Here is a 23879-nt window from a genome sequence, read left to right as displayed (position 1 = left end):
GGAAGTGAGGCAACCGGGGGGGGGGGGGGTGGCCCTGAGTGCCAAAGAGACAAGAGAGGGAAGGACAGCTGCTGTCTCCCTGTTGATAGGCTGCCCTCTAGTGGCCATGTGCCGCTAGGAACCCAAACAACCGTCTCAGGCATGAGACAACTCATCCTGCTACCATAACTCTCCACAGTGTGTACGACCCAGGAGCAGTTATTAATAATAACGTACATTTGCAAAGCGCCTACAAACGCTCTTTAAGCGCTTATTTAAGACCCAAAGCACTTGACAGTGTGAGTGCACCAAACAAACAAACAAACTAACACACAAACTAACTAACTAACTAACTTATACAGCTGCCCAAACAGAAACATGCCTATCTATCAGTGGGTGAATATCAGATCCCATAGAGAGACTCACGGGGGCCCGGGGCCTCTCCTTAGGTCACCTGTCAGATTAATGTGGCTCTGCAGCAACAGCTGCTTCGTCGCCCTCTGCAGTCGGGATCAGGTATTAACCTGTGTGGGAGTCTGGGAGCTGTGCAGCAGCCAACATGTGTGCCAAAACAAACAGTCAATAGTATCACTGTTTGTATTTAGGCAATTCTCCGAAAAGGCAGCACACTGGATTCTTGGAGCGGCGGCCGCCTGAAGACCTGAAGCCTTCTGTGGCTGCCAGCCGCTCCTGGCTCGGTCTGCAGCCTGTAATGGCCCGCTGCTCTATTCACTGAGCTGGAGGCCACCGGCTCCAATCAGAGTGACAAGGCAGACGACAGGCTGCATCAGGTCACTCGACGGAATGTTTCCATCACTTCCTGTTGTGCTTTCATATTTAGATTCATCCTGAGGTGGAATTAACCCTTCGACCTCTGATGGCAGGTGAAGCTTTGCTACCTTCAGAGCCACAGACAGACCGATCTTCATCGACTGGGCTGACTGGGAGCGGCGCCCTCTGCAGCCTATGCAGCGTTCAACACACACAGTGAGGACACACGGTGTGTCCTCACTGTGTGTCCTCACTGTATGAAGGGCTGGACACAGTCTATGGAACATGGAGCCCTCAGCTTATCATCCTGATCGGTGAAGCTGCATCAGTCCCAGTTCCGTCTGACAGGAGGAGGCCTGCAGTTCAAGTTAAGGTTGGAATGTGAGTGGTCCAGACCAGAGGCTGCTGATCAGGGTTTTTGTGTCCAGTAACTCAGTAACTCAGTAACTCTGACACAGAAAAGTGCTGATGTGTGAAGAGGGAGGCTGGTTCTGGCCGGCTGATTAATTGACAGGTTTCCAGGGAAAGATTATGATTTCCCGGACCTCCAGTGTTTTTGTAGGAACAGCAGAGTCAGTGGGGGTTTGGAGCTGCTGCAGCAGAACAACATGCAGCGGAACCAGTGCAAAATGAATCCGATTGATTTGGGAACAATAAACAAACAAACGGTGTGATGATGGAGAGGTGTTCAGGATTCAGCCCAGCCGAGTTCTGACTGGAAGTAAGAGGAAGTGGAGCTTTGATCTCCCTGCAGCGTTCAGGACAGGAAGGCTTTGCAGCGTGTCTTTAAAATGGCTCAGTTCATCTGTGGAGCAGCCTTCCCAGCTCTACAGGACATCTACAAAGCCCGGGTCACAAAGAGGGCCCACAACATCATCAAGGACCGCACTCACCCACAGCTCCAGGAGAGAACACAGGAAGAACCAGACTGAAAACAGTCTGTGCCCACAGGCCACAGGCTGCTGAACACTGACTGAACATTTATCATGGAGCATCACTGCCACCATGCAAACACTGCACATATTTGTTTTTGCTGTACACTCTGTTCACATATCTGCACTCTGAACGTCCTCCCTCTGACAAGAACACAGAAACAATGCTCCTTAAACACTGGTCACACGTCACCCTCTGTACACAGAGCTGCACATTAGCAGGATTTATTTTTGCTTTTTGCTTATTCTTATTTTATGTATTCTTACTATGCCTAAAATAAGTCTATTGTCTTTTGTCTTAGTTTAGTTGTACAAAGTCATGTGAAGGGAACTCGCAAAGTAAGAATGTCATTGCTCAGTGTGACCTCTGCTGTGCATTTGACAATAAACCTCTTGAATCCAACAACTGCTGTCGAGAACTTTGTGGCAGTCTTGGTACGACCCCTCTCACCACCAGGCTGCTTGAAAACTGGACACGTGTGGTCCAGTATGAGGCAAAGGGAACCCAGAGGGCCCAGATGTGACCAGATGTTTGAATGGATGTGTTGTCATGGTTGTATGCACCTGAAGGCTCGGTCTGTTGTGTGATCGTACGTCTAAACAAACGTCCCAGGATGTCAGTGGAGTTGAAATGTTCACATGTAACGCTGCTTCCGGACTGCTGATGAAACGAGCTGCGGTGTCTCCGAGATGACCCGACCCTAATCTGCAGGCTGTGGGACATCCAGGTGAGGCGGGGGTCACGGTGCGAGTTGTAAAGCTGATCTGAGACACGTGAGGAGGGACATGATGCATGTCAAACAGGAGTGGGATTAGGGGAAAGGGGTTAGAGCCGCAGTGTGTGTGCAGCTCAGCAGGTGTGTTCACAGCAGCAGGTAATCGTGTCAGACAACACGCTCTGTGCTGCTGACCTGACCCCGATGGCTGCTCAGGTCAAAGTCACGGATTTTCCAGCATGAAGGTCTCCACTCTGCAGAGCTCAGTCCAGGATGTTCTCTTCTTCCTGAAGGATTTATTGTTACATGTAGTCAGATTGTGTCATGTGTTCATCAGAGGGGACACACTTTCCATCTTCAGCTGTCTAAAGTCAGGGGGGAGGATCTTCCATGAGCTCCGTTTCAGAGCCCAGTGAGGGAGCGTTCAAATCCCTCCAAACACAAAGGCCTTCATTCGGTGGTGAACGAGGCCCCCCTCAGCGATGTTCACTGTTGCTGTGTGACAGACCAGTGTCTGACGTCTGAAGGATCTGACCTGCTTAGTGAGTCTGGTTCCTGGTCTGTCACAGCAGCCAAACCCGTTTCAGGGCAGCTGTACTGTTGATAAAATGCTGCGCTATCAACAGTGAGGCGAGTCTTTGTTTGAAAATTAGATGTATTTCTACTGGAGTATCTCATCAGCCCTGCACTTCAAACAAAACACAATGGGTTCTTGAAAATGACCTGAAGAGGACAGGACGTTGGTGGGGACACCACCACCTGGTCCCTGGGACATGGACTGTGTGTGAGCCTGTGTGTAATAATGAGGTCCATTGTGCTGCATTGTTTTAGGTGGGTTTCCCTGAAAGCACGTTGTACCTCTTTATGAATAAAGTTTATTATTTCAACGCTGAAGCAGGTAAATACTTACCAGAACATGTGTCAGAGACCTTCACTGCTGCTTCCCAGACTTTGTGTGAAGGTCAACAAAGGACGTGTTTACTCCACAAACACGACGTGCTGTCGGCCTTCACATGCTCTTTTTCATGGTTTTTGTTCAGGCTTCCTGTGACAGAGCGGACACTGCAGCATCACTTTTACTGTAAAACTCCGAGATAGGAATCATTAGAATTCAGCATGTGAATGATGGAAAGGAGGGTTTGATCTGCTGAGAGCTACGCTTACACCCTCTGTGCCTCCGCCATCAAGGAAGACATTCAAAATGATCACATGGCTTTTTATTCTGCAGAAGTCTGACCTCTGACCTCTGACACCTTGATGACCTTTAATGACATCGTTTAGCCACTTGTTAGCATGTAGCCTTTTTTCAGACAGTAAACAACATTCAGAAGACACACTGAGGGGACAGGACGTGCTAACATGCTAACATTCAGAAGACACACTGAGGGGACAGGACGTGCTAACATGCTAACATCCAGAGCACACACTGAGGGGACAGGACGTGCTAACATGCTAACATCCAGAGCACACACTGAGGGGACAGGACGTGCTAACATGCTAACATCCAGAGCACACACTGAGGGGACAGGACGTGCTAACATGCTAACATCCAGAGCACACACTGAGGGGACAGGACGTGCTAACATGCTAACATCCAGAGCACACACTGAGGGGACAGGACGTGCTAACATGCTTACATTCAGAACACACTGAGGGGACAGGACGTGCTAACATGCTAACATCCAGAGCACACACTGAGGGGACAGGACGTGCTAACATCCAGAGCACACAGGAAACAGGTCTGTGATCTCTGATAACAGTGTGAAGAGAATCCAGGAGACGCTGTAAAAACCCACTCAAACCCTGACTGAGCTCTCAGTGCTCCATGGTGACGCAATCATCAGGTTCAATCACATCAAGTAATCATCAGAGGAGTCTCTGTGCACTGGTCCGGACCACACTGAAGGTGCTCTCCCACCACTGTGTGTCTGCTCAGTGAGGTGAAGGATCTGGACTGAAGGATTTTGTGTACGAGCCGAGGTCACACTTTATTACACAGAAACTTGACACCAGCAGGTTCCTCACATAATACACATGACAACAGTCTGTGCGTCCCTGTAAGAGTGTGTGTGTGTCTCTGTGAGTGTGTGTCTGTGTGTGTGTGTGTGTTGGCTTCAGATTAGATGCAGGGCTGCAGCCTGTAGTCCCTGTAGTCCCTCCTCCCTCTGCAGCTCTCCTCTATATATACTCGCAGTGAGACGGAGAGAGAGGCAGGGGACGCACTCTGCACCGGCTGCACTCCTCCGACCAGACACAGTGTGTGAAAGTGTGTGTGTGCAGCAGAGAGAGGCAGAGAACCCCAGGCTGACTGAAGGAGGACAACACACTCTTCTCTTTCTGCAGAGTTTGGCAGACCCTCTCATGATGGACGACTACACTCTGCCTTTCTGGATTTACCTGGGCGTCCTCACTGTGTTTGTTGGTGGGGCCATGAAGAAGATTCTGGCATCCCACCTGAGTGCTGCCTCCACCCTGGTGGCCTGGCTGGGGGCTACAGTGCTGGTGGAGCGGCTGTGGCCATTCTGCCTGCCGGCCGTGCTGCTGGTGCTGCTGGCCGTCTGCCTTTATTACGCCACCCGGAGCAGCCCGCTGCCCTCTGCCCTGCCGGCACACGGCAAAGCCGTCTTCATCACAGGTAAGACCAGGCTCCGCCCATGTCCTCAGGTGGTGCAGCTCTGTGGTTGTAGGGTGTTTTTCCCAGCTTAGCAGGTGGATGTGGGAGTTTGTGTTGGATTTGTGAGTCTGGAACTACCTTTAGGTTTAACTGGCAGTGGGTCTGTGAAATTACAACAACACTGTCATTGTGTGTTTGTTTCATCAGCTGTTCAGTCTGTCTGCCACATTTGCTCTAACATGAGCTTGTGGTCCTGTTTACTGTCAACTGCAGCTGGAGCTTTGAACAGAGCGTCTGAGGGGCGACCGGGCTTTAAAAGGTTAAAAGGAGAAGTTTTGTAAGCTTTTGTGTAAATGATCAGAGACGAGGTCACGGTGTTCCGAGCCCACTTTAAAAACTGCTCAATCAGGGACACGATCCGATCCCACAGAGACCTCTAACACAGGAAAGAGTGTGTGTGTGTGTGTGTGTGTGTCACACGGAATAAACTTTATGGACAATAGATGCCAGCAGGGAAGCGAGGGGGGGGGGGTCCTTTCACAATAAAAGTCAGGAGTGTGGGGAAACATCAGTGTGTGTTGTGTTCGCAGGTCACTGACGGCAGTTTTTGTCCTACTTTCTGTTATCTGAGCATCGTGGAAATGAGCATGATAAGACACTGATTAGTTTATGGATCTGTGTGTGTGTGTAGGTAGGTGTGTGTGTTTGGGCTGTGTCCATGCAGGCTTAATCACATTTTTTGCGGCCTTGCAGCCAGCTGGCTGCAGTTTTGTGTGTGGTGGTTAACGAGATAATCAGATCTTCAGATTAATGTGACGGTTTAATAACACGCTCTGCCTTTGTGTGAGTGCACTCACAGGGTGAAAACGCTAACCCTAACCCAAACTGGTCTCAGCTAACCCAAAGGGTAGAAAACAGCCGTCGCTATGGAGATGGATGAACGCTCAGCTGCCGACTGACCGTACCTGCAGTTGTTGTGACAGCTGGCTGTGGTTCCGGCTTAGATCTGGTCTACATTCAAGCATTGAGGGACTGTTCTTAAACTGTTTGCTTCATGGTTCTAAAAGCAGTTTATGTTTAAATAGCAGCAGCATCTTTACTGAGCCAGTCTGATAAGTGTGTGTGTTCATAATTATTTTGTGTGTGGAATGAAGAGGCATCAGTTTGTGCAGCTGTGAACAGACGGACGTCTTCACAGAGTTTTGTTTGCCTGGTATCATCTGCTGTGTGTGCGCTGCCCTTTGTGGGAACAACCCAGTCAGAAGCGACCAGGAGCAGCTAGCGGGCTGGTAGTTACATTTTCATCCAAATCAAAGACAATGTTTGTGTGCTGTATCTTTAGGGCAGCTCGGCTTGTGTGCAAACATCTTTAGACTTTGAACAAAGGTGTGTCCACACAGGAAGCAGCGCTGCTTTGATCCAAAGGAAAGTCTGGTTACACAGATCATATCCTGGATGTTAGAGTCATGGCACTGACATAGTTTAAGGTGATAACTGTTTCAAAGTCGGCCATTTGTTCAGCAAACCTTCAAAAGAAGAAAAAGATTGTCCTGCTACACCTCGTCTTAATTTCTGATGGTGAATGTCAGTCTTGGCACTGTGCGAGCTAATCCGACACCAGATCAACGTATACTGCAGACTAAGCAGTCTATTGGCCAAGGAGCGCTTCAGGAGGTCGTCTGGTGTCATGGCAACACAGATGAAACCCCTGAGACTCGTACACGACTGCATCCGAACGTCACTTCCCCACACGTGGCCTTTGCAAGCTGCAGCCTCCAAGGTCTCCACATGTATACAAACCAGAAGCATCGGTGCCCCGGCTCCACTTCCCCCTGCCATGAATTCATGCATCAGTGCGAACAGTAGCAGCCTTTGTGTGAGGTGTGATTACTGTCTGGAAGCTGTCCTGCCCTCGTGGCCCATGAGCTCTGGCTCCATCGCAGTGAAACAGGCAATATCTAAGAGGAGATTTAAAGCCTGTCCAGAGCCCAGATCTCAATCAACAGCTCGTTCTTAATTGGCTCTGCCGAAAGCTGGTAAAGGTCAGCATGGGGTCAAGCTGGAAATAAGAGCAGAGGGTGGAAAAAACGGCCCCAGTAAACCTCTTAGAAAGCTAATTGATTTGTTCTACAAAGAGGCACATTCCTCGACGGATGAGGGTTGAAGCCACAGAGCTCTCTGACCGAGCAGCGCTGCAGGCGGCTGCACCGCGAGGGGACGGCCAATCGCCTACATCACAAAGAAAACTGCCGAGCTCGTCAGGCTGGCCCATCATCACAGGGAAAACTAACAGGAGGTCCATGTGTCCAGCTGTGCTGTAAAAACATCATGAGTGTTGATGGGGTGGAGCCCTGTCAGCGTGGCATCTCAAGCTAGTGGCGACAGGTTTGTGAACTGTGTTTCATACCCAAACACTCCAACAGCCACAACCATAAAACAGCTGAGCCGACGACGACTGATGAGGAAACAACAAATATACACTCAGAGCTGATGAAGCTGCTTGGAGGGGCAGCGGAACATCTTCAAGAGAACTCTACAGGTCCAGCTGCCTCGCTTCAACCTTCTGAACACACAGACACACACAGACACACAAGTTTGGTTTTGTATCATTGTTACATAATGTGAGGCATTAAATGTGTGATGTGTGTGTGTGCTGTGTGCCGTGTGTGTGTGTGTGCTGTGTGTGTCTGTGTATGTGTGCTGTGTGCCGTGTGTATGTGTGCTGTGTGCCGTGTGTGTGTCTGTGTGTGTGTGCTGTGTGTGGTATGTGTGGTGTGTGTGTGTGCGTGTGTGTGCTGTGTGTGTGTTTGTGTATGTGTGTGTGTGTCTGTAGGTCTGTGTGTGTGTGTGTGTGTATGTCTGTGTGTGTGTGTGTGCGTGTGTGTGCTGTGTGTGTGTTTGTGTATGTGTGTGTGTGTCTGTAGGTCTGTGTGTGTGCTAGCTTTGTGACCTCTGCTCACAGTTGGATGCCGGTGTGTTACAGATGAGTCACCATGTTGTGTTCACACACTGAGAAAAGCACTGAAACATTTTAATCAACATCTAACATAGTCACATGACCTCCTCTGACCTTCTCTACGCTCCGCCTGCTCAGGCCGAGCCTCCAAACTGCCTTCAAACCCAAGAGCAGCAATTCCAACATGTCCAAACACTCCTGCTGTAAGTTATTAATGAGACTAGGTAGGCTGAGACAGGCTGAGACACGATGACACACACGATGAGACACGATGAAAAACCAGACAGGCTGAGATACGATGAGACAGGCTGAGACTCAATGAGACATGATGAGACATGGTGAGACAGGCTGAGACACGATGAGACAGGCTGAGACTTCATGAGACAGGTGAGACAGGCTGAGACATGGTGAGACATGATCAGACAGCCTAAGACACAGTGACACACACGATGGGACACGATGAAAAACGAGACAGGCTGAGACTCGATGAGACATGATGAGACAGGCTGAGACACAATGAGACAGGCTGAGACGATGAGACAGGCTAAGACATGATGAGACTTGATGAGACAGGCTGAGAATTGATGAGACATGATGAGACAGGCTGAGACATGATGAGACACAATGAGACAGGCTGAGACGATGAGACAGGCTGAGACATGATGAGACTTGATGAGACAGGCTGAGACATGATGAGACTTAATGAGACAGGCTAAGACATGATGAGACAGACTGAGACTCAATGAGACATGATGAGACATGGTGAGACAGGCTGAGACTTCATGAGACAGGCTGAGACATGATGAGACATGGTGAGACAGGCTGAGACATGGTGAGACATGGTGAGACAGCCTAAGACACAGTGACACACACGATGGGACACGATGAAAAACGAGACAGGCTGAGACAGGATGAGACTCGATGAGACATGATGAGACAGGCTGAGACACAATGAGACAGGCTGAGACGATGAGACAGGCTAAGACATGATGAGACTTGATGAGACAGGCTGAGAATTGATGAGACATGATGAGACAATGAGACAGGCTGAGACGATGAGACGGGCTGAGACATGATGAGACTTGATGAGACAGGCTGAGACATGATGAGACTTGATGAGACAGGCTAAGACATGATGAGACAGGCTGAGACGATGAGACAGGCTAAGACATGATGAGACATGATGAGACACAATGAGACAGGCTAAGACATGATGAGACTTGATGAGACAGGCTGAGAATTGATGAGACATGATGAGACACAATGAGACAGGCTAAGACATGATGAGACTTGATGAGACAGGCTGAGAATTGATGAGACATGGCTAAGACATGATGAGACAGGCTGAGACGATGAGACAGGCTAAGACATGATGAGACTTGATGAGACAGGCTGAGACACAATGAGACAGGCTAAGACATGATGAGACTTGATGAGACAGGCTGAGAATTGATGAGACACGATGAGACAGGCTGAGACATGATGAGACACAATGAGACAGGCTGAGACGATGAGACAGGCTGAGACATGATGAGACTTGATGAGACATGATGAGACAGGCTGAGACACAATGAGACAGGCTGAGACGATGAGACAGGCTAAGACATGATGAGACTTGATGAGACAGGCTGAGAATTGATGAGACATGATGAGACACAATGAGACAGGCTGAGACGATGAGACAGGCTGAGACATGATGAGACTTGATGAGACAGGCTGAGACATGATGAGACAGGCTAAGACATGATGAGACAGGCTGAGACGATGAGACAGGCTAAGACATGATGAGACACAATGAGACAGGATGAGACTCGATGAGACATGATGAGACAGGCTGAGACACAATGAGACAGGCTGAGACGATGAGACAGGCTAAGACATGATGAGACTTGATGAGACAGGCTGAGAATTGATGAGACATGATGAGACAGGCTGAGACATGATGAGACACAATGAGACAGGCTGAGACGATGAGACAGGCTGAGACATGATGAGACTTGATGAGACAGGCTGAGAATTGATGAGACATGATGAGACAGGCTGAGACATGATGAGACAGGCTGAGACGATGAGACAGGCTAAGACATGATGAGACATGATGAGACACGATGAAAAACCAGACAGGCTGAGATACGATGAGACAGGCTGAGACTCAATGAGACATGGTGAGACAGGCTGAGACACGATGAGACAGGCTGAGACTTCATGAGACAGGCTGAGACAGGATGAGACATGGTGAGACAGGCTGAGACATGATGAGACAGCCTAAGACACAGTGACACACGATGGGACACCATGAAAAACGAGACAGGCTGAGACAGGATGAGACTCGATGAGACAGGCTGAGACACAATGAGACAGGCTGAGACGATGAGACAGGCTAAGACATGATGAGACTTGATGAGACAGGCTGAGAATTGATGAGACATGATGAGACATGATGAGACACAATGAGAGGCTGAGACGATGAGACAGGCTGAGACATGATGAGACTTGATGAGACAGGCTGAGACATGATGAGACTTGATGAGACAGGCTAAGACATGATGAGACAGGCTGAGACGATGAGACAGGCTAAGACATGATGAGACACAATGAGACAGGCTGAGACGATAAGACAGGCTAAGAGATGATGAGACTTGATGAGACAGGCTGAGACGATGAGACAGGCTGAGACATGATGAGACATGATGAGACAGGCTGAGACGATGAGACGGGCTGAGACTTGATGAGACATGATGAGACAGGCTGAGACATGATGAGACATGATGAGACAGGCTGAGACGATAAGACAGGCTAAGACATGATGAGACTTGATGAGACAGGCTGAGACATGATGAGACATGATGAGACAGGCTGAGACGATGAGACAGGCTAAGACATGATGAGACTTGATGAGACAGGCTGAGACATGATGAGACAGGCTGAGACGATGAGACAGGCTGACCCAGGCTTTGATCTGTTTTTGGAGATGTTTTTTTTGGACTTGAAGGTAAACGTTAACAGCAGAGAAGTTTCTTTCTTTTTACCTTCAGAGAACATTTATTGATTTGTTTGTTTGTTTCATGTGTGTTTATTCGTTGAATTATTTTACCAGGGCAGAAAGAACCTCAGCAGTATGCTGAAGATCTTTTGTGTTAATGTTTAATGATGTTAAGAACCTCAGATGTTGACCTGACCTAGAACTTCCATTATCACCAGTTGACACTTAAAGACTCTTTAGAGGCCTCCACTGAAGGGTACTTGATCTGTATTAGGCCCACAGAACCTTCACAGGAGTCCCTCCAACCTCATCAGACCTTTTCAGAGCCTTCTCTCAGGACCCAAACCACATCTGGAAGAACATCTTTAAGACCCCTGAAACCTCTTCAGTGCAGCTTTCCATGAATTTACGTCTCATCCAGAACATGCAAGCATCTTACCAGGAGTGCACTGATCCTCCTCCAGACAGCTGAACTCTGTGTGTCTCCTCTCTGGTCACATTCCTTGGATTCTTGCAGTGAAGCGGATGAATTTATCCTCTGATAGCACTGATGAAGACCCTTCAAGACTCCTGGAGGGTTGCACAGCTGGGACGTCCTGTCAGAAAACACAGACAGCTGCTGGCTGGTTCTCAGATCTGAACACTCCACAGACAACCTTCTGAAAATGCTCTAATGAAAATGATCAGACTTGATATGAAGGCTCATTGATCCTCATTATGTTCTCTATAAACAGTGATTACTGAAGCCCCTGTGAATATTGCCAGCATGTGTGCAGATGTTGAGGCCTCCCCCCCACAGACACATGTGTTTCTTTGACCCCGTTCATCTCTCAGCACTCATCTGCTCTGCTTAGATCCAGTTTCTGTCTTCATCTGAGGGGCCCCTCGGAACCCTCGGCACCCTTACATAACGCAGCTCCTGCTTTAGAGCCACATCATCTCAGCGCGATAACACAACCACGTGTTCGGCTGTGACCTCAAACTGTCGACTACATAAAGATGAATCTTTAGCTCCAACAGCCCGTTTACTCTGGCAACGTTCCTGTGGGCTTGAGTTTCAGAGCAAAGCCCCCACCTGTCCTTACAGGGGCCCAAAGCTCTGGACAGCTGCAAGGAACCGGCGTCCAGTAGAGATTCTGTCTCTGTCAGTCACTCTGAAACTTGAGTCCACACCTCCGGTCATTCTCAGGGCAAAAATGGGGGCTTGCTGAGAGGTCAGCGGAGTGAGGCATGCGGGACAGTGTGTGGTCTGAAGGGCTGGTGCTTCACTGAGCCGGGGGTACCATCAGGTCCCCCAGCATCCCTGCCATTTCTCTGGTCCTCCAGCATCCTGTTGGTTTCCTCCAGCCCTTCAGGAGACGTCGAGCCTGTGGATTCTGCTGTGCTTCCTGTTCTACCAGGGACTGCCCCTCCTTTGTCAGCGGCTGAAATTCAGATCCATTTGGCTGCCGTTTGCTGTTGTGTGGATGGCCTCCAACTCTGTGCACCCAAACATTTTGGTCGAATATTAACCATTCATGAAGACATTTCTGTCCTTATTAATGGGACCTTTACAGGTGAACCCTTGGATTTAGCAGACTTGCTGCACTCACCACAGATGTGTCCTCGTCAAGTCAGGCCTGTTCTCCTCGTAGCTTTTGATCTACGATGGTTTCATGGCTGCTGATCATGTACAGATGTTTGTGCACTCTGCTGCTTCTTTGGTACCAGATCTGGAGCTCTTTCCGCTCACAGCCTGACAAATGAGGCCCGTGTTTGTTTGTCCCGTGTCACCACTGACAAAATACATGAAAACACCAGCTGCCTTTGATCCGCACTTCAGTCAGCACATATGGAGTGTTCAGCTTCGGTATGTGCCATCATTGACTGCTGTCAAGATGACTTCTCTTCATTACATAATGCTGTGTGATGATCATGTGATGTTCCTCGGAATCTTTCCTCTAATTGACAACAAAACAAACCATCTCAAAGAATCCTTTTGTAAACACACAGTCGGATTTTAAATTCATACCACTGTGCTGAAAACAACAGTAAATTCCTGTCCGTCCATCAAAGTGTGTGAAACATGTGAGAAGTATTAAAGCCTGCACACTGTGCAGTGCACAGAGCACGTTGGAACACACAGGGGTCACCACACTGGCAATATGCACCATCAGGCAGACACAACGAGACACAAAGAGACACAATGAGACAAGACACAACGAGACACAACAAGACACAAGACATAACAAGACATAACAAGACACAACGAGACACACGACATAACAAGACAACTAGACACAACGAGACACAAGACATAACAAGACACAACGAGACACGAGACACACGACATAACAAGACAACTAGACACAACGAGACACAAGACATAACAAGACACAACGAGACACAACGAAACACAAGACATAACAAGACACAACGAGACACAACGAGACACAAGACATAACAAGACACAACGAGACACAACGAGACACAAGACATAACAAGACACGACAAGACACAAGACATAACAAGACACGAGACACAAGACACAAGACACAACGAGACACAAGACACAACGAGACAGGAGACAGAATGAGACACGAGACACAACAAGACAGCGAGACATAACAAGACACAAGACATAACAAGACACGAGACAGAAAGAGACACAATGAGACACGAGACACAACAAGACACGAGACACAACGAGACACAAGACACAACAAGACACAACGAAAGACAAGACACAAGACACAACGAGACAGCGAGGCATGAGACACAGCAACACACAAAGAGACATGAGACACAGCGAAACATGAGAAACAAGACACAGCGAGGCATGAGACACAGCAACACACAAAGAGACATGAGACACAGCGAGGCATGAGACACAGCGAGGCATGAGACACAGCAACACACAAAGAGACATGAGACACAGCGAAACATGAGAAACAAGACACAGCGAGGCATGAGACACAGCAACACACAAAGAGACATGAGACACAGCGAGGCATGAGACACAGCGAGGCATGAGACACAGCAACACACAAAGAGACATGAGACACAGCGAGGCATGAGACACAGCAACACACAAAGAGACACGAGACAGCGAGGCATGAGACACAGCAACACACAAAGAGACACGAGACACAAGGAGACACAAGGAGACACAATAAGACACGAGACGTAACGAGACAAGGTTTTTTTTCTTGTATTTGTATTATTTGTATTGTATTATTTGTTTATTTATAAGTGTAACTTAAATGTGTTTTGACACAGACTTTTGTCGGTGAACTGCTGACGTCGGATGTTTTGTGGGATTCTTTTTTCTTTTTCTCTGTCCCATTATCGTCCCCTGAGGACAGGTTTATGTGGCCTTGCGGTTTGGGTCCCTCAAAGCTGCACCTCTGGGACGCAGCAATCTGTGAGGATTGAAAGGATCTTTGAAAGACGCTCTCAGCTCTGCTGGGACTCTTCCCTTTAAAAAGCTGCTCCTCTGACTTGTTGAGTCTGAGAAACCTGACAGCATGAAGCTGGACAGGACACCCTGTCTCCGCTCTGTCACACTCTGTTATCAGCTGCTAACAACAACACACACAGTTTAAAATATCCTGGCTGCAGGGCAGATTCTTTATGAGCGTGTGCAGCTATGAATCAGGTATTTCTGCAGCGTGGAGCTGAGCCGTATTTTTATTTCACTCCCACTCAGCGGCTTTTTTCCTCGGGACGTGTTTCTGGAAATCCTCCAGGGACATGGAGGGAAGCAGTGTGCCAATGCCTCAACACTCGCCAGCAGAGCTTTTTCAGACTCCCGCTGCACAAAAGAACAAACAGAACAGCCAGTACCGCCGAGGATCAGGTTGTAGGAGCCGGGACTTCTGGGAAAGTGGGTGAGCTGTGAGGTACGTGACACGTCCCCAGAGTGGCTGTGTGTGAGGGACTCTGCGGTCCTTCTGGAAACATATGTGTGTGTGTCTGGTCAGAAGACCAGAGAGACACCTGATTGAGATTCAGTGAGCCTGCAGTGATAAGCAGACACACTAAGAGCAGTTTGTCTGGATGTTCCTCGCTGGTGGACACATGTGCACACAGGCTGTTCCTGTTTCCCACTTTGAGTCCACCTTTAGTCCACGTTCCTTTCAGCACAGAGGAGGCACATTCTCTCAGTCACAGCCTCACAGGTTGTCTTGGTTACCTCACAGCGTGTGGCTTCACAAATAAATCTGTCAGTAGGTCTTGCTGGTGGGGGTGGACAGGGGACGTATGGGACAGAGTCACTTCCAGACTCCTGCCATCAGACTTTCTTTGGATCAGGTCAGATGCTGGTTTTGGTTCAGTTAGAAGCTGGGCGACAGGCTCTATAAACCCCGGAGCACGAACCACTGTGTGCTGCATGAAATTAATCTTTTGTTGACATGTTTTATGTGTCTGTCTCACATTTATGAGACACTGAAGGTCTAGCTGAGACTGTGGACTGATATCAAAGCTGCCAGCAGGTGTCAGGCTGTCTGTGATCAAAATGTTTGATAACCTGCATGTTCCAAGGACCTTTACGAACAGAAGCTAATAACCCACTCTGTCCTTGCAGGTTGTGACTCTGGTTTTGGGAATGTGACGGTGAAGCATCTGGACTCCCTTGGCTTCGATGTCTTCGCCACAGTGCTGGATCTGAAAGGAGATGGAGCCAGAGAGCTGCAGAGGACCTGCTCTCCCCGCCTCACCCTCCTCCAGGTGGACATCACACAGCCACAGCAAGTCCAGCAAGCGCTGCTGGACACCAAGGCCAAGCTGGGCCTGAAAGGTAAGCAACAAACCAATCTTCTGCTAAAATAAACGTGCAGCTGTAGTGCTGCTGATGAACATGTGGATGACAGAAGAGACATCAGAAAACAAACAGGAGGTGCGGAGCTACGAGACATTGTGAAACATTGTGTTATCTTCATGGTGATGACCCTCCAGTGGTTAAGTGTTTCCTCTTTAGCTAATGATGACTGACAGATGGCTCAACCAATCAGCTAGCTTTTGTTGCACCTGCCCTTCTCAACAGGACAGGCATGGTTCTGTGAAACTAATTTAATTCTTCTGCTTTTAAAGAAAACCGTCACAGGTGTCCACAGTTCTGTACGCTGTCTGTCAGTGAGGAGGTTCAAAGACCGTCCAGATGTTTTTGGAGTGAAGATGTTTTGATTTGACATGGCTGAACTCATCTTCATCCTCAGGGCTGTAGCTCTGAACCCAAAAGCAGCTGCAGCTCCGTCGTGTAGCCACTGTCAGAAAAACAAAGCCGTTTATCTTTTGTGACGGTGGAGTGATCATCAGGCAGCTGACAGATAGGGTGGTGCAATCCATGGCCATGGTGTTGTCAGGGTAATGGATAAACTCATGTCCTAATCATTGCACCATCAGAAGGTGAATGTGATGATTTGACCAGAAAGAGAGACAATCACATTGCCCTGGTGCAATACATGACAGTGCAGTGAGCTGAGACATTCGATTCAATTCAATTCAGTTTTATTTATACAGCGCATTTTTCAATCAGAAATTGTGCGTGAGACCCAGAACCTGAACCCCCCTAAGAGCACTGTGGCAAGGAAACACTCCCTTTAAGAGGAAGAAACCTTGAGCAGGACCCGTCTCTTAAGGAGGAACCAGTCCTGCTGCCAGTCGGCCGGGTAGAGGAGGAGAAGAAGAGGGAGACAGGACAGAGAGGATGAAGGAGAGAGAGGAGAAGAAGAGGGAGACAGGACAGAGAGGATGAAGGAGAGAGAGGAGAAGAAGAAGGAGACAGGACAGAGAGGATGAAGGAGAGAGAGAGGAGAAGAAGAGGGAGACAGGACAGAGAGGATGAAGGAGAGAGAGAGGAGAAGAAGAGGGAGACAGGACAGAGAGGATGAAGGAGAGAGAGGAGAAGAAGAAGAGGGAGACAGGACAGAGAGGATGAAGGAGAGAGAGAGGAGAAGAGGGAGACAGGACAGAGAGGATGAAGGAGAGAGAGAGAGGAGAAGAAGAGGGAGACAGGACAGAGAGGATGAAGGAGAGAGAGAGGAGAAGAGGGAGACAGGACAGAGAGGATGAAGGAGAGAGAGAGAGAGAGTTGCAGTAGTCCAGTCTTGAAGTGACAAAAGCATGGATGAGCTTTTCAGCATCACTCTGAGAGAGGATGCTCCTGATCTTAGTAATATTACACAGGTGAAAGAAAGCGGTCTTGGAGACCTGCTTAATATGAGAGACAAACCACACGTCTTGATCAACATGTCCTCGACATGTCCTCGACATGTCTTCGTATTTCTGCCATTGTTGGAAAATGTCCGGTTCCAGGAACCTGACAACCGTCAGGGGGCGGAGTTATCCCTGTAAAGCATGGCTCCTCACGCCTTACCTCTGTCTGCAGCTCAACGTTACAACAGCTGATGTCATAGAGTTATAGTCATAGTGTATATACAGGCAGCTACTGCTGCTATTTCCCATAAACAGTATATTGTTATGTAATGAAAATGTCAACCGAGCGTTTCAATGACTTGAAGAGCTTATAAGAGAACACAGGCTGTAGTTGAGTGAGGTGTTGTTTGACTAGCGTGCAACTGATGCCCTGAGGTCATAAAGGGTCACAGTCAATCAGGCTGCTGGAGAGGGTGATGAAGATGACCCTCCACAAGGGAGGGCAGCAGAAGGCAAGGGAGAGGTCCCATGGTTTCCGCTCCTCTGCCAAAGTCTTTGTGCAGCAAAAAGGGAAAACATCCATCAATCCAGATTATAATTTGGAGGCCAGCTTGTTTTTGTTTCCTGAGCCAAGCTTTCCTTTAAGGGTGGCCTCATGCTCAGCAGACAACTGGGCTAAAGGTGAACATTATTCCTCTGTCCAATAGGATCTTACACACACTCATCAATAAACGGTCACACAGGGAACAATGAGGTCATAGCACTCCATGCTGCTCTACCATTGGTCCAAAATCACTCAAGCTAAGATTCCTAGTTAGAAATAACTTGACCTAATTAAGAGGTCCCTGAGAGGATTCTCAGGAATACAGGCTCAGATGGTTAAAGACAGGGACAGAGGAGGACTCTGAGAAGGTTCTATGTGAGCAGGTGTAGGCTGAAATGTTGGACTGTTGCCTTAAACACTGCGAGGTTCTGCTGACTCGGCACTCTGTGTGTGTTTCTTCACAATGATCTGGGATGTGGTGGAATGGGTCCAGCAGCCTTCTAGTAAATCACACAGTAAACACCAAAATAACTGTGAAGAGTTCAGATGGGTTGCAGAGGTGGTGTCTCATGTTTCACTCCCAGAAATCAGAGTCTCCTGGGTCACTCTGTGATTGGCTCAGACCTGCAGCTCCCACTGGCTTTGTAATTAGACAGCTCAGACTGCTGGCTGCACCTCCCAGTCATTTAAGGATACACTGTGTGTGTGTGTGCAATAAAAGAACTGGAAACTGCAGGGAAAGGTCACTAGACACACAGAGCAGCGAGTGTGTGTGTGCTTTTATGTGTTTGCATAAGTGTACACTTGTTCTACTCATGTTGTGGGGACATAAATCTGTTTTCAGAGACATATGAGGACATGGCTGTCTTCTGAGGACAAACAGCAGATATCCTCGTAACACAAACAGTGGGGTTGAGGTTTGAACTTACTGACGAATAAATGTACACATGATTTATGTTCAAGAGTTTAACTCAGAAACATCCATGAGTCCAGGTGCTTGGATTTAAACTCGTGGACATGACATGCGCTGGATGACCGAGAGCATCCACACATACACGTTTTAGAAAGTATTTCAACATCACTCCAGTGTGTAATAAGAGACAAATAGAAGCCATGCTTCACAGATCAGTGCTCAGGCTCAGAAAAACCCATGAATGTCTGAGTCCAATAAGCATTCGTTCCTGGGTCACATGTTTCCACTGGTGTCTTGGTTACCTTTGCGTTGAAGCCTTAAAAATGTGCCTTCTCACCAGCGACCCTGTAGACAGGAAGTCATCTGGGTGGGTCTTTGAGATGTTTGACTGCCGGCCAGCCGGAACGCTGTTTTCCCACTTATCTGTCATCGGCTCTGAACAAAACAAAGCTCCCACAGCGGGCCCCTCAAACAAAGGCCGCCACCTTAGATCAGGGCGAGCGTGTTTACATTCGAGAGAGAGAGGTGAAGCTCATGGTACAGCGGAGTGTGTGTGATGATTACAGTGCTATCTGCTCTGGTGGTCTGTAAACAGAGCAGGTTCCTGCATGTTCCCCGAGCCTCTAAGTTACACTCTGGATGTACTTCATCACAAACAGCAGCTACACACTTACAGCCTGTCAGCATGAACCAGGCTACAGTCAAAACACTCATCTCTGCTGTGTGTGTGTTCTGAAGGTCTGTGGGGTTTGGTGAACAACGCTGGCGTGTGTGTCAACTTCGGAGACGCCGAGCTGTCGCTGATGTCCAATTTCCGTGGTTGCATGGAGGTCAACTTCTTCGGCACGCTCAACGTCACAAAGAGCTTCCTGCCGCTGCTGCGACAGGCCAAAGGACGCATCGTCACCATCTCCAGCCCCGCCGGTGTGTGTTCCCACACACACATACACACACAACACAAAAAACAAACAAACACACAAAAACAAACAAACAAACACACCACATGCACAACACAAAAAACAAACAAACACACCACACGCACAACACAAAAAACACACAAAACAAACAAACACACACCACACGCACAACACAAAAAACAAACACACACACAAAAACAAACAAACACACCACACGCACAACACAAAAAACACACACACAAACAAACAAACAAACACACCATAGGAACAACACAAAAAACACACACACACAAAAACAAACACACCACATGAACAACACAAAAAACACACACACAAACACCACATAAACAACACAAAAAACAAACAAACACACCACACGCACAACAAGGAAAAAAAACGAACAAACACACCACACGCACAACACGAAAACAAACGAACAAACACACCACACGCACAACACAAAAACAAACAAACAAACACACCACATGCACAACACAAAAAACACACACAAAAACGAACAAACAAACACCACATGAACAACACAAAAAACAAACACACACACACACACACACATAAATGGTAACTGAATGTTCCAGAAGGACGGAGCTGCACATGAACCGACTGCTGCCTTCAAAGTGCCAAAGCAAACACTCAGAGCTGCCGCTGCTCGTCTCTGTTTGTACAACTGACGCTCAGCCAAAACAACACAGAGCAACCAAATCAGTCCCAGAAGGTCGTCTCCGGACACGATAAACGAGCCCAGCAGATCTCATCTGCGCTGTGTTCAGATAAGTGCAGAGGCCTGGGAGCTGTGACCTGTAACGGATAAAGACACATGAAGACAGGCCCAGACTTCCAGACTTGACAATGAGTGCGACCACACAGATGTTCATGATGTGAATGCATGTTGTAAAACCAGCTGTTACTAATTAGTGAGTGACTGAGTCGACTTGTGTGCAGCTGAGTTTCCATTGTCCGTGTCCAGCTGAGAGCTGGAGCGATAAGAGCTTTCACTGACTCGACCTTCTAATGTGTCCTTGTCGTCTTTGTGTGCAGCTAAACTAAACAAGTATCACACGACACAGGAGTTTTATCAAAGCAGCAAAATAAGTTTCAGTTTCTAACTGTATGTCATGTCTGTGTATCGTCATGACAACGCTCTGCCTGTGTCAACAGGTGACCAGCCATTCCCTAGCCTGGCAGCATATGGTGCATCTAAAGCAGCTCTGAACCTCTTCACAAACACTCTGCGACATGAGCTGGAGCCGTGGGGTGTCAGAGTGTCCACCATCCTGCCATCTTCCTACAAGACAGGTAACTCCACCTCTGCCTGTCAGTTTATCATGAATCACAGTGAGCTGAGACATTCGATCTTTTCAGATCCATTTCTGAAATGTCCCGCAGACCTGGTACTCCGAGCAGACCTCCTGCTGTTGTTGCTACAGATTTCTGACTCATGATTTTAAAACAGAAAGTTAGTCATTCTCTGCTTGCAGATTAAATCAGAGTAGAACAGAGTGAGGGTCAGGGATGGAGCTGGTCTGTGGAGTGGAGCCGCCACAGCAGCCACCACGGTGAGCCTCACCGCACAGAGCTGCACGTCTGTCAGCACCGAACCAGCCGGTCCAGCTGGACGGAGGCGTCCAGAACTCTGTCTCTGAGCCACGTCTCTGTGAGGACAAAGACGCAGCGGCCTCTGAACTCCCACCACCGAGTCCAGACAGGAGACATTTATTCAGGGAGGAGACATCAGAGCGAGCACGGAGCCTCCTCTTCCTCACACAGAGAGATACTCTCATTATAATAGAAGCTACGTAGCGTAGCACGCTGTAAATCCAGGGTAACTCTCTGAATGGACTGTGGACCAACTGACTCACAGCTCCATCTAGTGGCTCAAATTAGCTTTACACTCGGATTGCTGCATTTGTGCTACACAGGCTTTAGTTTCTGGTTGAGGTGGTCTGAGGAACACTTCAGTAAACCTGGAGCAGGAGAAGACCTGCAGGGAGTACAGGGACGCAGACTGTAGTGAATCCTGGTTGGTCATAAATGGCTCAGCACAATTGATCTTTTACCCTCTAATCCTCCAAGAAGAGGTTTGTGTTTAAGAAACCTTTATTAGTCCCACAATGGGGAAGTTGCTCAAGGCAGCCCAGCAAAGAGCGCCATACACCAGTGAGTACACTGGAGGCAGTGCAGCTAAAGTGCCTTGCCCAAGGACACACAACAGTGAACCACCAATCTTCCTGCTACACCACTGAGCCACTGCTGCCCAACTTAAAAATAATAATAAAATAAACATTAAGAGTGATGAGCACATTTCCAGAGATCAACCAATAAAATAACCAATAAAAAGACTCGATGAAAGGCTGAGGATTCAGTCCAGTTCGATGTTGGATTAAGAAAAACAGTTTGACCCAGCTCAGTTTGGTGTTGGTGGCTGAAGAGGAGAAAAATGTCATCTGAAACCAGTTATAGGAATAAGTGTGTGGTTGTTGCCATGGTAACAGTGAGTTCCTCTGTCCACAGGTCAGTCCAGTAACCACGCCTACTGGGAGCAGCAGCACAAAGAGCTGCTGCAGAGTCTGCCTCCGGCACTGCTCGAAGAGTACGGCGAGGACTACGTCACTGAGACCAAGGACCTGTTCCAGAGCTTTGCCAGCCAGGCCAACCCCGACCTCAGCCCTGTTGTCCACGCGATCGTCCAGGCGCTGTTGGCGCCGCAGCCGCAGGCGCGTTATTATGCAGGGCCTGGCATTGGGCTCATGTACTTTATCCACAGCTACTGCCCCTTCAGCATCAGCAACCGCTTCCTCCAGAAACTGTTTGTGAAGAAGAAGCTGATGCCGCGCGCTCTGAGAAAGCAGTCAGGCTTCGACCTCCACCTCAGCCTCCACAACAACAACAACAACAACAACGAGGAGAAGCTCAAGTAGCTGCGAGGGGCTAATCAGGCTGCACATAGAGGACCACTTCTGTAACGCACTTATAGAGCTGTATCCTGTTTGTATGTTTGTTAACTGTTGAAGGGATCATAGTGAGGCACCAAAATGCTTTCTGTTTATGCCGTCTGGCCCCACAGGAGGCCAGAGGGGTCTGAATACAGATGCATCCACAGGCCGATCAGAGAACACTTGACCTCTGTCAGTGATCAGCTGTACTGTCCACACACAGAAAGACTCACACTGACTCCATGTGCCTTCATCACACACAGGGAAAGATGGCGGATGTGACATCACAGCAGGTTTGTTACCCATCCATGCCAGCGAGCTCACACTGTCTCTGCTTCTACTGGTCAGCATCAGTCCTGACCCTGGGGCCTCCGTTTGCTGTCAAGATTAAATTGTAAGCATAAAGTCAAGTCAGGATTAAAATGTCAAGATTAAGCCAGATCAGGCTTAAATCCAGATTAAGTCATGATTAAGTGGGATTCCACTACGTGAACTGAACATTATTTCTGACTGTTTATATTACAGATGTATAAATCCTTCAGCGTGTTAATCTTGACTTCATGTCGGACTTTAGGTTGAAACCTGTGATCTGACCTGTGTGTCTGAAACATTTCAGCAAAAAGCACATGTTTAATGTACGCCCAGCAAGCCAAAATGCAATAAGTATACTGTTATTGTTTGATTTTCAGTCGGACAGTCTCAGAGCCAAATATGGTCATCAGACTTCCTGTTCGCCATTTAAGCTTTCACAACAGAAGCACCGAAATGTAGAACTGTTTGAAATGACGTTACCTCTGCTTCAGAAATCTACATTTCCTTAAATATCCACATCAAATTATTTTTATATGGAAGCAATAATGAATTTTCAAACTGCTTTTATTTTGAAAGTTTGGCCCATAGAAAAACATCTGTTGCACTTTGAATGTTTAAATTAAAAACAGAAACACTCTGCTGTCTGAATGTTCTCCATCCTGGGTTTTTTATGATCTAATGTATAAAAAGATTTAAAGCACGTCATTTTGTCCAGACCTTTATTCCTCCATGGTTACCGAGCTCAGTGTGCGCTGTGTGTCTGGAGTCCTTGTTCTTTCTTGTTTCTCTGCCCACGTGTTGTTTTGGATGTAAATCAAACTATTTATGGTGTTTTCTTGTATCATCACTTAAACTGTGAATTTTATATAAAATGTAAAAACAACAACAACAAAAACATGGTGTAAAATGTTCACTCGGTTCATTGTTTGATAGAAATAAAGCAGACTTTTGCAGATGTTTTTCCTGTTGGTTTCTTTCCTGTCACACGGAGGCCTGATGAAGTTGCTGCTGCATCAAAATCAGATACAAGGTTGTGACATCACCTGGACCACCACACAGACTAAGCTGCTTCAGGGTTTATGGTAAACATTTGTAGCACCCACCTCCTGGACTTGCTCCATTGTATCTGCAGGACCTGATTGTACCATATGTT

At 47.9% G+C, this 23879-nt stretch overlaps 1 protein-coding gene across 1 annotated transcript; it reads left to right on the top strand.

The window, feature by feature from the left end:
- The first annotated feature begins 4759 nt into the window (after positions 1 to 4759).
- Positions 4760 to 23427, top strand: hsd11b2 (hydroxysteroid (11-beta) dehydrogenase 2). Its single transcript, XM_028401278.1, has 5 exons — positions 4760 to 5033; positions 15519 to 15731; positions 19285 to 19470; positions 20640 to 20777; positions 21993 to 23427. The coding sequence occupies exons 1-5, from the start codon at positions 4760 to 4762 to the stop codon at positions 22397 to 22399; spliced, it is 1218 nt and encodes a 405-aa protein (XP_028257079.1). The 3' UTR covers positions 22400 to 23427.
- Positions 23428 to 23879: the final 452 nt, after the last annotated feature.

Source organism: Parambassis ranga, chromosome 3 (assembly GCF_900634625.1).
Source record: "Parambassis ranga chromosome 3, fParRan2.1, whole genome shotgun sequence".
Taxonomy (NCBI): Eukaryota; Metazoa; Chordata; class Actinopteri; family Ambassidae; genus Parambassis; species Parambassis ranga.
The sequence above is the reverse complement of the archived record's forward strand: the minus strand, read 5'-3'. Positions and strand labels throughout refer to the sequence as shown.

Coding starts and splice junctions, on each gene's coding strand:
- hsd11b2 (XM_028401278.1), top strand. CDS start 4,760: ATGATGGACGACTACACTCTGCCTTTCTGGATTTACCTGGGCGTCCTC. Junction 15,732..19,284: donor GGCCAAGCTGGGCCTGAAAG/GTAAGCAACAAA, acceptor TGTGTTCTGAAG/GTCTGTGGGGTTTGGTGAAC. Junction 19,471..20,639: donor CACCATCTCCAGCCCCGCCG/GTGTGTGTTCCC, acceptor CTGTGTCAACAG/GTGACCAGCCATTCCCTAGC.